The sequence below is a fragment of the Artemia sp. Qi Xiang Cuo genome, chromosome 4 (assembly GCF_049724085.1).
Source record: "Artemia sp. Qi Xiang Cuo chromosome 4, ASM4972408v1, whole genome shotgun sequence".
Classification (NCBI taxonomy): domain Eukaryota; kingdom Metazoa; phylum Arthropoda; class Branchiopoda; order Anostraca; family Artemiidae; genus Artemia; species Artemia sp. Qi Xiang Cuo.
The window spans coordinates 34,544,139-34,558,907 of record NC_142797.1 but is presented as its reverse complement, the minus strand read 5'-3'; the positions used below and the strand labels follow the sequence as shown (position 1 = coordinate 34,558,907).

At 36.3% G+C, this 14,769-nt stretch overlaps 1 protein-coding gene across 1 annotated transcript in view; it reads right to left on the bottom strand.

The window, feature by feature from the left end:
- The window catches only part of Dhx15 (DEAH-box helicase 15), a 57,247-nt gene that overhangs the window by 36,187 nt on the left and 6,291 nt on the right, over positions 1-14,769 (bottom strand). The window contains exons 3-4 of the mRNA XM_089088251.1: positions 2,539-2,679; positions 1,404-1,522 (exon numbers count right to left, since the gene is read on the bottom strand). Of these exons, the coding sequence (XP_088944377.1) occupies positions 1,404-1,522; positions 2,539-2,679 (260 nt within the window). The remainder of the gene's footprint in view (positions 1-1,403; positions 1,523-2,538; positions 2,680-14,769) is intronic.

Sequence of the window (14,769 nt, the reverse complement as noted above, 5' to 3'; positions counted from 1 at the left end):
CTCTTGGTTGATATATTCTACGAAAGAGCAGCACCCCAATCCGGCTTTGCTTAATGGTTGAGATAGGAGATGATCGTGCTGTTTATATTTCTCTACAGTACACTAGACATAGCCCAAAAACTGATACTAAGTAAGTACAAAAACTTCTTATTTCAAATCGTTCATGTTAATCTACTTTATGGCTGATAAATCAAATATATAAAATACAGTAGTTCAATTCAAATCCGAAGATTGTAATTGACAGAAACAAATTCGATATGATATAGGATTTGTTTGAAACAGATATTGTAGTTTATTATATTTGATTCTTTCGATTCCCTTTTTTGTAGAGCGTTTATGTTTTTTGTCTCCTCTTGATGTGTTTTTTTTTCTAATATGCTTGACCTATTTAATCTAGTTTTTGTCATGTCTCTTGTTTTCCCGTTAATATAGGTTTCTTGAAATGAAGCCAAAATATTCAGACTTTTATTTTTAAATGAAAATTTTTCTTCTGAAGTTCGGTGTCTTAATTAAGTTTTGCCTGTTATTATATTTACGGTTTCATTCTTATTTCAAATCGTATTGGTTCACAATTTTTAGATGGCTATTTCACTTAGAATTACCCGAGGGTCAAAATATACGTCTGGAAGGGGAGGGGGGAGAAGTGTCATGATCTACATAGTTCCGTGGGAAAGGCTAAAAATTATCTACTTGTTCAATCCTTCACAGATACATTTTAGCAGAAAAGATCGGCGTATCGCACCTTTCTAAAACCGGATCCCTTGAATTAATTTGAATAAGTCTGATTGGAGGCACAATGTAGGTTCTTAAAAATTTAAGCCTCCCACACAAATTATACAACATGTGTCCCTACGCACCCCCGAATACCCTCAATAGCATCATCAAAATTTGGAGATAGTGACCCTGCCACTACAGCCTTTTAGAGCTTCCTTACCGTACACGGCTTCCTGGTGGAAAAAGTTCTCTTAATGAGCCGAAGGACCCGGTTTGGTTTTGCAGCTTGAGCTTGTGTATGCCTAAGTCTTTTTCTTCAGTTACTGCCTTAAGCTGGTCGTTCCCAATATTATATCATCGGTTGGGGTTATTTCAGCCAAGAAGCCATTTTAGAAAGAATAGTCGAAAGATTCAATTGATATATATCCGAGGATGATATGACCCACGCAGTCCTAGGACAAGGACCCTAAATCATGCAATTGCCCATTTGGGAAAATGTGAGCATGTTGTTCCTTGTGTAAACCAGAATCACGCAATTATCTCAAATCAAGGAGTGAAGACACGCTCCAAGGTTTTCCAGCTTTGCTGGCAAAAAAAAAAAAAAAAAAAAAAAAAAAAAAAAAAAATGTTAGTCATCTCATCATCTCAGATCATTTTAGCCCAGTCTCCCCTGTTCAAGCAAATCTTACCTAATACTACATCCATTTCTTCAGACACACGTTGCGCTACAGACATAGCAGCCACTCGCCTTGGCTGAGTGCAGGCCACACCTTTCTTGACACCTTTCTGTTTTGCAAATTCAACACACCTAATAAATTACATTGAATATATAATTACGACATTAAATATTAACTCGCAAGTTTATATGGTCTAAAACAAGAAAGAGAGAGAGAGAGAGAGAAAGAGAGAGAGAGAGAGAGAGAGAGAGAGAGAGAGAGAGAGAGAGAGAGAGAGAGAGAGAGAGAGAGAGAAAGAGAGAGAGCGAGGAAGAGAGAGGATAGGGGGGAAGAGGGAGAGAGAAAGAGGGAAGACATCATGGGGGGGGGGCAGAGAGAGAGAGAAAGGGTAAAAGAGAGGGGGCAAGAGACACTTATCGTTTTTAGATTCGGTTCTTAATTTTCACAGGGAATCTTTGTTCTTCTTAATTTATCCATAGTCAACAAAGTAGCATTAACTTAGTCGAGACCATTTTTCACCCTTTTGTTACTAGAGGCGACCAAACAGAACAAATAGCTGTAAAAAGGGTAAAAAGTTGGATAAGGGCTAATTCGATTTACGATTATGAATTTTAGGTGCCTATTAAGGACCAAAACTGATCAGAAAACAACCAAACAACAACATAAACTATCTCAAAATCCTTATAGCACTGGTTCAGAATTCCAAGGTAGCCATTTTAATGTCAATGGTCAAAGAGTTCATAAATGTGATTTTAGAAGGAAGGAGGGATATGCTGAGTACATCCTTTCTGGTTTAATTTGTATCAAACGATGGTTATGATAGGACAGATTTTGTTTGTTATAATTAAATAACAGTCATTTATGGCACGACACTTGTTCTCAGTAGAACTATTTTAATAGCTTTCAACATTAAAAACCAATACTACCCCCTCCCCAACCAGGAAAAGGCTTATTGAAAACAACAACACCTCATATAGGCAAAGAAAAAGGACATACAAGGTGTTTTAGTTTATAACCAAACAAAAGTGCCAAAATAGGCTAAAAAGAAGAAAAACCGCACATCCCTTTGACGATAACAAGTCGAATGCCAGAGTTTCTAAAGTGATCGTTTAATAGAGAAAAGAAAAACGTGCCATGAAATAATTACCATTGTGGAATTTGTGTTGTTTTGCCTGATCCAGTTTCTCCAACTAGAACTATAGTTTGGTATTTGTTCAACAAATCAAAAAATTTGTCACGATATTCCCATACTGGTAAGCCAATCCGCTTTCTAAACAGTCCATAGTACCTGAAACAATAAATAGAAAAATTGTCACTGGTTCTTCATTTGAAGGGGACAATAGAGCTATAAACTCACTAAGGCATTTTCTTTGGCCTAACTTAAAGATTGTGGTTTTATTTTCTCACTTCTCTTGCATTATATTTTTAAAGACGAGACTACAATCCTAAGCCATTTATAGTGATATTAAATATTCAGAACTGTTCGATGTCAAATTTACAGGCAGCATAAAAGTTATTTGCTAAAAACTGTTTTTTTTTTCGTAATTGTTGTTTGATCTTGACTATTACTTAGCAGAGGCATTGGAACAAATAAACAATTCTATTCACAAAAAAAAGAAAATAAACTAATGATGGAAAAGAACCGAGGTTTTTTTTACCCTGAAATGTTGTAAAAAACCCTTCTAGAAAACATTCTATAATTCAATAGATAGAAATAAAAGAAGTTTCTAAGTTTCTATGTATACAAAAGTGATATATCTTCTAAAAAAAAAAAACAAAAAAAAAACTATTTTTGAAGCATAGTTGCATAGCAGATCACAAACTAGATTCTACACATAATAGTAAACAATCGCATCTAAGACGTGACCGCATTCGTCACGAGTCTAACTATTTCGTGGAATTGCTATAATTGGTTTTGCAGCTTGAACAAAAGCCGTCAACGCATATCAGATGGTACAACGGAATTAAACCCAAATCTGAGTTCAATTTCTCCATAGCTCTTACTTATTGAGCTGTGAGATATCTCAGTTTTTTCTTCAAGGCTAGTTCTAGAAGAAAAATATACCAAAAATCTTTCTACATGAAGAAGACAAGGTTCCATGGGTAAACCAAAAAAAAAACCGTCTGAATTCAGAAAAAGGGCAATATTTGTGCATGAAAAGTTTCAAGTTCCTTGTGGCGTTAAATTGAGGATTAAGCAACAATATTTGGAGTCCAGAGTCGTCAGAAAATTATTCGTCAAGTATTGCCAAATCAGAAAGTGGTCTAATATTAAAAGAGTTGGACGTGAAAATTGTGCATATAAAGGCAGCATTGGATGCTACAATACTGGGGAGCATATACATCTTTTCCCTACTCCTTTTGGTGGTTTGCTACACAAGTTTGATTAAATATTAGAAAGTCTTGCCCAAGAAGCAAGTATTTTTCTTAGTGTCTCAATATGCAATAAAACTAAACTTAAGTGTTAGTTTACTATGATTTTGAATTCTTATAGCTAAAGAACAAGCATTAATTGTAATTAAATAGCGAATTGAAGAAGTTCCTTTAAGAAGTTCATTTTGAAAAGCATCCCGGAGATTTCAACATGGGCGTCGTTTGGGGGTGACAAGGGGTGCAGTTGCCCCCCCCCCCAATAATGTAAAAAAAAAAAAAACGTATTTTACATTCTATGCCTTTTGACTGGACCTTTGATCCAGATATGGACCTCTCTTGCCCCCCAATAAAAATGTTGGAGATTCGCCCCTGGATTTTAATCAATCAAAAGAAGACAGTTTTAGGCGTGATGATTAACAGTTTCATTGCCAGTTAAAGGAGGTAAAAAGATAAATTACGTTTTCAAGTGTGTGACATTATTTATCAGCATGGATAGCCAATCTCTAGGATCGATTTGGCAACAAGCAATAGACCTGGGGCCCACACAAGCGAATTTGTCATAAAATGAGAATTCTCCACTTAAATCAAAGACAAATGATACGTAATGTCTAAAGCTCCTCTACCCAGGACAATACTGTCCTACATATGGCATGTGATGAATTTTTGGAACCAGATCCATCTTAGAAGTAACATCCTCTCTGTCCCAAAGATTCTCAGACAGACTCCAATGGCCCAACCCTTATTATCTGCAGCTGGCCTTTCTATTTGAATCATGGTATTGGCCTCCTCCAACTGAGAAAGAATGGCCTATGGTGAAATAGAGTCCCTCTTTGCAATCATATGATTGTAAGATAGAAGAATTTTGGCTAAACGAATTCTAAGCCTCCACCCCAGGATTAGCCTGATATTTGACTCTCTATGAGAATGTATATACATGTTTAACAGGACACAAAAAAAAATTAATCACCCCCTCTCAAATAGATTGGATGCAGACTATGGAAGTCATCTAATCTTCTATATTAATAAAAAAAAAAACAGTAAGAATCACAGTTACCAGGCTTGCATGGAAAGAGTGGTGAGGCTAGACTTGACTCCTCAATATTTTTATTATCATCCCATTAAGTTCGCCCTATTTTCATGTGATTTTTAAGAACAACGTGAAACTTGTGATGGTTTTAATTTTGCAGATCCTTCAATTCAAGAAGAAGAAACTTTAGAGAATTTAAGGGGAAGGCATACAAAGGACAAGGGAAGGAGAAAGAACAACTGGAGAAGTAAGCTTATACATTTTTGTGGGGTGTATGGTTTGGTTATGGTTAATGGGAGGGTTGGAAAGGATAAGGGGATAGGAGAGTTTGAATTTTTGTTGGGTAAGAACCCAAGTTTAATTGGTTATATTTTAGTTGATGGTTGGCTCTTGTCGTGCTGATCAGATTTTGAGGTTCTGGAAATAGTTGGCTCCGACCATTTGCCATTGCTGTTAGAGATCAGAGTAGAAGATCGTCAACGGAAAAATAAGGTTATAGAAAAGGTTTTGAAGAATAGGGTACTAGATTTAAGAAAAAATATAAAAATAGAGAGAGCAGTAGATATTTATGATGAAGATTTATTTAAGGTTAATGTAGGAAACGAAAACTCAGAGAAAGAGATGGAGAAGATTATTGAGTTAGCTGAAGTGGGCAAAGTAAGTGAAGTGGTATGTAATTTCTTCTTCTTCTATTTCGTGCAGGCGGGTTTTTCAGTCAAATACTATTCAGCCCTTTTCCCTTTGCTTCACTCTGTGGGCTGAACATAGCTAATGGCTTGGTTGCCTGTTATTTATTAGATATCCTCATATATCTTTCAGTAAATCTTTTGACTCAAAGAGTTCGAATATAAGATAATAGATATCGATTTCTGTGCTCTGTGTGCAGGTATAGTCGGCTAGGCTCTTGGCTGATAGTGATATTTTGTTTGTGTTTTAAGCACTTTAACAGTTTACAATACAAGGTATACTGTGCAGACGTCAGCATATTACATTCAAATAGGCAGTGGTCAATTGTTTCATTATTCATATTACAATACCTGCAAAGAGGGGACAAGGGAACTGAACCACTTGAATTAGGAAACTGATAAGAGAATGCAAGAAAATTTAGTCCATTTGATCCAGAGCGACTTCTATGATAAATTTTAGAAAAATCCATTGTTGGGAAAGTGGAAAGATTACAATTATTCTAATTAAACACAATATCTGATAGTCTCCATCGGTAAATATCTCTAATGGGTACTGGTCTCCCACTTGGCTGGTCAATATTTATAGCATTTTTTGCTATTTCATCTGCCTTATGATTACCACTTATACCAGAGTGGCTAGGAACACACTGAAGATAAGTTCTTATACCTCTTGATGCAAGATTATCAATAACACTAAGACAATGATAAGTGTCAATATCCAACTTATACTGAGGGGCTGAATACAGCAACTAAAGGCTTGAGTCAGAATAAACTATATTATTATTTGAATTAGCAATCAAAGGTTGGTTTTCCATAAGGTGTTCCAATGCCATGATTATGACATTTAGCTCTGCAGACATTATAAATATATTATTATATAATTTCTCACCCATTGCTATATTCAGGTGAGGAAGGAAAGCACCCCCTGCTACCTTCTCATTCACTTTGGACCCATCAATAAAAATTTGGAAGTGGTTTTTATATGTAATTGTATAAGTTCAGCAAATTTTTTCTGGGTGAAAGCAATGGGGGTTAATTGTTTAGTCCAATTTGAGAAATCAGTATTTATTACGGGGATTGACCAATTCCATGGAGGGGAGTGGGAGAAAGTAGGTGCAATAGACTTTGCGGGTACTGGGAACTTCTTCTGAGTATTGGCATACCCATCTGCAATGCCTCTATACTTGGCTGGATTTCTTAGACAATTATGTAGGGTGTGTGAGCTATTTGATTCAATTTTTGTAAGTATCAGTATTTATTATGGGAATGGGCCAAGTCAATGGAGGGGAAGTGGGAAAAGCTCGTGTAATAAACAGTACTAGTGCGGGGAATTTCTTCTGAATATTGGCATACTCTTCAGTAATGCCTCAATACGCAATAGGGTTTCTTAGCGAATTATATAGAGTGTGACCGGTATTTTATTCAATATTTGTTAGATGTTTTTACCAAGAGAAAGCTACGTCTCTCCCTTATTGCTGTTAATCCACTCTCCATAAGCAGAAACTTGGTGCTTGTGGGTTTCCTAAGGCCAAATATGAGACGTATTATATCATTTTGTATTGTTTCAATTTTTTGGATCTGGGTCTTTGCACATGCACCATAAACGATGAGCCCATGGTCAATATGGGTTCTTATTGTGACTTAAAAAAACTTGAGTAAGGTTTTCTCCTTACAAGCGAGCGAGGCGTTGAGGAGGTGGCGACCCCCCCACCATATATATAATAATTTCTGTTCATTTTAAGTTTTAATGTTGCTCCTTACTTTCAGCTGAAAAAATTTGTTTTTTTATTTAATTAACAGTAAAGAGTGACAACAACTACTCCATTTGGCAATGTTAGTATTTTTCTTAATGTGCCAAATTGAAATTGCTTGAATTATCCTTATCTTTCTTCTACAAATGAAATTCCAGCCCAGAATCTTCTCTAAATTGCTTCTTTCCCAACATAAATAATTTCAAAAATGATTAACATAAAAATTTGCCTGCAAAATTTTCTAACCCAAAATACTCAATAATCAATATTTTTTGTTTTAAATCCACCTCCACTCCTCTCAGGGTCACTAAATCTCATCCCCTACTAACTCATATAAAAATTTTAAGATAAAGAACAATAATAATAATAAAAAAGGAATAGAACATACTAATTCCAAAAGATTACTATCTTGCCGAAATCACTCATTCGCTGAAAATCGCCGCCTCAGCAGCAGTTCCATCAGAGAATATTTGTGTTGGTACATGGAAAAAGGGATGGAAGGATGATCCTGAGCTGAATTTCGCAAAGCACCGTCATAAACTATGGTTTAAGATATGGGTTGATTGTGGCTGTCCAAGACCCGTTGTCCTTTTTGGAATTGTCAAATCTACAGAGAGATTACCCAAAAGCAGTACTCTTTTGGAAGAGATAGCAGGTATCTAACCTGTCAAGTGATGTCAGAAATAAACGACAGCACCTTTGGAGGCAAGTATCAAAATTCTAGAATTCTTCTTAGAATTCTAATCCAATAGATATAACTTCATAGGAAAGACAAATCTCCTTTTTATTTTCTGATAGGCCTCCACCTTTGGATACACCATTCCGCCAGAACCTTCTTCTCCATTTTGCTCAACTAAACCATAGCAGGAATTTCGTTCCTATAACGCCGTCGTCTGTTCTGACCCAGATTCGTCAACTTAAGAAAGGTAAAGCTCCTGGCTCAGATGGGCTTCAACCTGAACATCTGATGTATAGTACCGAAAAGCTAGCTGAACATATTGCGCTTGTCTTCCGGGCTTGTATTGCACAGCAATACATACCCACTGCTTTATGTGAGGGTATCATGACTTGCGTTCCCAAATAGAATAATGATCCTCAGTCTTGTGATTCTTATCATCTGATCACAGTTTGCTCAGTCATCGCGAAACTCTTTGAAAAGATCCTTCTACTAAAAATTTCGGATAGGTGTGATCATAGTGATTATCAGTTTGGTTTTCGTGGGGGCCTTGGCGTCGGAAACGCTCATGCCATCTTCGTGTCTATTCTCGAAAAGCATGAGAAACTAAAGAAACCCCTATATGTTTGTGCCATTGACATATTTTAGGGTTTTGACTCGGTCCTTCACTCGCAAGCTATATTGGCTCTCATAAAATCAGGAGCAAATCCATTCATCTGCGCCTCTAAATGGCAGTGGTATCAGAGGGCATCTATTTGTGTACGAAAGGAAAGGCTTTATAGTTGCCGGATTCCTATACATTGTGGAGTTAAACAGGGCACAGTCTGAAGTCCTGTAATCTTCAACAATACAATCCGTTCTGCCACATGTTGAATACCACTTTTTCTCATTGAGCCATCTGTCAATGCAAGTCATCTTGCATATGCGGATGATACTATCATTCTGTCAGACAATGTGCAGTCGCTACAGATCGCTGTGGATACCCTTTATGATGGTCTTCTTGATATTGGATTGTCAGTTGCTCCCACAAAAACCAAATCTCTTGTTTTTGGTTGTTGCCAGCCTCCTGACTCCAAGATCCAGGTTGGCCCTTCTACTATTTCTGCTTCAGCATCTCTCAAGTACCTTGGGCTTCCATACAAAACATCAATTTGAGCAACACGATCACTCATTATTAAAGCATTGAAAGAGAAACTGAGAAAGTCGTATGGACTTCTCTCCAGGGTGAAGGGCCAATTCATTAAGAAACACTCGGTTACCTTTATAATGCCCTTTTTGTTCCTTATGTTTCTTTTTAGTCCCTATTTTGAAGTTTTTCACTGCTTCTGAACAGAAACAAATTCGTTTGTTATTTTTCAGATTTTGTAAATATCTTCTTCATATTCTGATTTGGACTCATAACAGGTACATATCAAGACGTTATGGAGTCTTTGAAATTTGCGATAAAATGGATAAACTAGCAGCTGAATTCAGAGTTAGATGCGAATCAGTAGTCGATTTTCCACTAAACTGTTTTTCATTGATGTGAGTCAGTCTAATTTAGTAATTCTTATATTTGTTTATCTGTGCTGACATATGTGTATGTCCTGGTAAGAAGTTTCCTTCTTGTTTCTTTTATTTTTCAGAGTTCATTTTGTTTCATTTATTATTGGTAATAGTTTCTGTTAGTTTTATATATGAGTTTATTTTTGTTTGTCTGAGGCCATGTTGTTATCCTGCCTTTGAACAGTGTAATTGGAACAAATTAGAGTTACCTTGCATTATGTATCTTTTAAGTGTGAGTATTGTGAGTTATGGAATTTTAAAATGTGCATTAGGTCAGTTAAGGTTTGTTTTTTATTATGAGAAAAATTAGTTTTTTTTTCTTTTTGCTTTGTGTTTTTGCTGAATGAGAATATTATTGTTGTCTATGTAGCTCTTGTCTTGTTGTTTCTTTTTTTCATTTTACTCTTCTTCTAGAGGGTACAAATAAATTATTATTATTTATTATTATATTAAAAACGAAATTATCTTGATGCACTTCAACTTCCAATATTTTAAATATTTCGTTTCTTGTATATTAAAAATTGATTTGATTATTTAACAGAACTAGACTTTTGTGACTAGTTTTTTTGATAGCAGTCTACCCATAGATGTAATATTACTTGATCATGCCAAAGCCTTTAAAGATTAAATGCCAGGTATGCAAAAAGTTCTAAAGTAGCCAGTAGAAGAACTTGGCAAAATTCGAAGTTGCCAACAAAGTTGAAGATAGTGGAACCACTGGCAATTCCTGACAAACTTCACCAAGCCAGGAAAACTGCCAAGTAGCAAGGGTACCATGCTACCCCACTTTTTGCATGCCAGCTAAATGCCTATGGTATGCAAGAGGATATAGTAGCTTCGAGAGAAGTATCTCTTACTTGCAGGACACAGAGGGCGCCAGGTCTAAAAACGCAATGGCGTTTATTCTGAAACATTACCTGGCATCAGCAGAGTACCACAGGCCACCATCCTGTGGCTCACATTATTCAGCATTTATATCAATTACTGTGAAACCAAGATAAAAAATTATTTGCCACTAGAAGCTGATAGCTGTAAGCTCCTGGGACAGGCCCTAAACAACTAAAATCAGTTGACCGTGCAAGAATATTTGACCAAATCATCTAGACAGTCAATGGATTGGTGTCTGCAGTTCAACACATCAAAATAAACAGCCCTGTATCTTGACTACAACACTCAAAAACGTCAATACCAAATGGGTGGCGTCCTGCTAGAAGTAGTCAGTGAGGCAAAGGACTTGGGATTGGTAGTGACAAAGAACAAGTTTTGCTAAAACGCAAAGCTTAAGCTGCAAAAGCAAACCAAGCTCTAGACCTCATAAAATGAAAAATCACTACCAGTAGGCCGAGTGCAGTTAAAAAATATATAAAACCATGGCCAATCTGTATCTGGAATTTGGCATGACCCTAGCCCCCCCCCCCAGTATAGTGGATGTGAAGGCACTTGCATGTTATAAGAAGAGCAACAAATCTTATCCCTGCATTACAAAAAAAAATCCAATGAGGAGCATCTCATCTTACTCAAACTTCCAGCTTTACTATACTGTAGAATATGAGATGTAATAACAACTTCAAGTTGCAAGAAAATGAGCTCTTAGGTCAAAATTTTGCCCATCCCTCACAAATACCACAAGAGGAAACTCCAAGAAGCTGCAGGTGCTGTATTGAACCAAGCAAGAGTGCCAAAAGTTCTTCTCATCTGTGTTGTCCCACTCTTGAACAGCCACAAGAAAGACACTATACAGTCCTAAAGAATAAAACCTAGAAGCCTTCAAGAAAGGATCAATGCAGAATGGAGGTCAATGCTAAATGGAGACAAAACAGGGATGGCATATTACAAACTTGACACACCAAAAGTAAGATTGTCTACAAGAAGCTCAACACCACCTTATCCTGCTGGAAATACAGTTTAAGGTAAAACTGTTAGACAAACATATCCTTTAGAAACCAAAGATTGGGAGGCCTTCCTGGGGGAACTAACTTCACTTTCTTACTATATCCTGTAACCCTGAGTAGAGAGCATCTTTTTACCCTGAGCTTTAAGACACCTGGCTACAGTCAACAGCAACAGCAACACTTTAAGAAATTTTAAAAATAAGTTTCTTGTGAATTGTCTCGATTAATCAGTGGCTGTACTGAACCCCTCGTGCTCAAAATCCTCCTCAGGGCCATACTGTGGTGTTTCTTTTGTAGAAGTTTTCCCCACTGTAGAGTGCAGACGGTCTGGTATCATACTATTATCCTTTCCTTTTTAGCTTAAAGCTTATTCAAAAAGGCAATGCAAAGAACTCCCCCTAAAAAAAAGGTCCCTCCAGATCCCACCCCAAATACTAATGAAATTGATCCATTTTTGCCATATCCTGGCTGGTCAAGCTCCCTATCACAAAGCTCACATGAAAGCTCAAATTCTGAGAATAGGACAATGATCAGTGTTGGAGCAAATGTCACTCTAGATGATAATGGCTTTCAAGAGGTCCTTTCTAGGAGCTCCAAAAAAGGAAAAAAACATCCCCAATCAAAAGTATTTCCCCGCCTTCTTTCGAAGATTATCCTTCCCAAAACTTAGGAATTTACCTCTCAATCTTTCAAAATACCCCATTTGAAATAACAAAGATTACTATAATAAGGGTTGCAATTTTCAAAATGTTAAAATCTATGTTTTCACTTAACATTCACCGTGATGGATCTTTGATAATAGCTTTCTAAGATCAGAAATCAGCTGATATAACCCTTGATCTAATATCTCTTCAGAATGGCTCAATTATCTAATCTAAATGAACCCCAACACAATCTCCAACCAAAATAATCGCACGTAATGTTCCCTAGAATCACCAATTTAGAAGTTAAAAGAAGGGCTCTCAGATAGTGCTGGTAATACAGTCACTGTAGAATATGTCACCCAACTCGGTAAACCCAACTCTAATGGATTAAAAACAAGTAGGTCTTTCCTATTTACACCGAAGGAAAAAATTATTATCCCAGAAAAGTTATTCCTATTTGGGCAAATCAAACCGCACAAGGAATCCAAGCCAAAGCCTATCCAGTGTCAGAAGTTTCTGAAACTGGGACACACAACAAATAAATGCAATGAAATTCTCCTAGGCTGTAGTAATTGTAAAGGCTCCCACCCTAAAGAGTTGACAACTTGCAACAAACACTCAGCCAACATGTATCAATTGTAAAGGCCCACATGAATCCACCAATAAATCACAATGCCCTGCATATAAGAAAAGAGCACTAACACTCCAAATAGCAACAGAGAAGGCCATTCCATACCCTTTTGCAGCTATGGAAGCAAATGCTGCCCAATCACACCAAATAAAACCTATATTGAAGTTAAATAAATCCCTCAAGTCAAATTCCCCCAATGCATCGAGTACTTCTTGCAAAAAACCATCTATTAAGCCCCCTAGCTAACATCTCAATAAAAAAGAATCATTGAGCCAACAAGCCTCCTTGCTTAGTGAGATTAGGTCGGCCGGGCACCCCCTCAAAAGAAGAAACAAACCAGAAACACTACCAGGAATTAATCCCTTAATTGACAAACTGGATGCACAACCAAACATTCAACCCCCAAATATATGATTATTCATTTTAAGATGCAATACAGTTCAGGCCATGAATATACAACAACAACAGAAAACGAAAATCATTGCTGAATTGACAAAAATATACATCCCTAAGCAAAGATTTAATTAAGCAAAACAAGATATCGGTCTATTATTAACAAAGCCAGACATTAATACACAGTGATATGACAATTAAATCAACAACCCAACACATATCAGTACTCCAGTGGAACATATGATCACTTACAGAAAATAAGTTATATGAACTAATATCTTTTATGAATAATAATTCCATTAATATTGCTTGCCTCCAGGAAACTCATTTAACTCAAAATCAACAAATCAAGTCTCTGGGATACACTATCCTGAGAAAGGATAGATCATCAAAGAGAAAACGAGGTGGAGTAGCTTTAATAGTTAATAATAATATAAAATTCTGTGGCATCAACTTTCCAGATTTTGTAAATGATGTTGATGCAATTGGTATCAGTGTTTGGCTGAATAATACAAAAACTTACATAATAAGCTTTTATAACCCTAATGGCCAAACTACAGATGCCATGGATTTCTTCAGATATATAAATAATTCTAAAGCTGGTAAGTTTATTGAGCATATGACTTCAAATAATAATGAATTAACTGTTGCTACCCCTCCAAACCTGAATCCATATTTCAACCCGAAAAGTGCCAGTTTCTCTACAATTGACCTAAAAATTGTGTCTTTAAATATTTTGAACAAAATTTATATAAATAAAATTAATAGTCTATGTACTGACCACTTTGCCATAGTTTGCTCCCTAAACGAACCTGCTGTAACCCTATCACATACCTCTAAATATATCATCACTAAAGCAAATTGGCCTATATTCAAAAATAAGCTAAATGATGAAATTACAAGTTTCACCCAAAATTCATGCATTTCAAACGCAACAGCTGACACACATGCTGAAGTTTTGGCATCTTTACTAATAAATACAGCTAATCATGCTATCCCCAGGACAACACCCAGGAAAACCTTCCCTAAACATATTCCCAAAGCATGGTGGACAAATGAGTGCCAAAATAAATGGAGAACAAAAAAGGCAGCTAGGAGAACATTCTTAAAAAACCATCACCTACTACATATTAAAAAAAATTACCAGCAGAATCTAATCTAAAAAGGACCATAATAAATGCTAAATATAACTACTGGAATAATTTTGCAAATGATCTCTCCAGAGAAATACATGGGCCAATTATACATAAAGTCATAAGCTACATCCGTGGGAAAAAAAAACTTCCCCGAACCCACTCGTGTATGAACTTATATATATTAACACCCATTATGACAATGATAATGAAAAGGCTAAGCTATTCGCCACTATTTTTGTTAACAAGCTAACATCAAAAAATTGTAGCAAAATGCCCCCAATTCCTATGAACCCAACTTACCAACCTCGCCCAAGATCCGAGTATATAACCAGCCCATTTTCAATCCAGGAAATGAACAATGCAATACATCATATTAGGATCAAGACTAGCGGCAGATATGACAATATACACCCTACATGGATAAATAATCTCACTCCTTCATACAAACAGAAACTTCTAAATTGTTAAAAGCATGCTTGGGCTTCATTTATGTTCCCCAATATCTGGAAATATTCTTCCCTCTTACCAATCCCAAAGAAAAATAAACCCAAAAAAAAACCTGAGTCCTTTAGGCCCATAATGATTACTCTTGTGATGGGGAAAATAATGGAGAAAATGATCTAT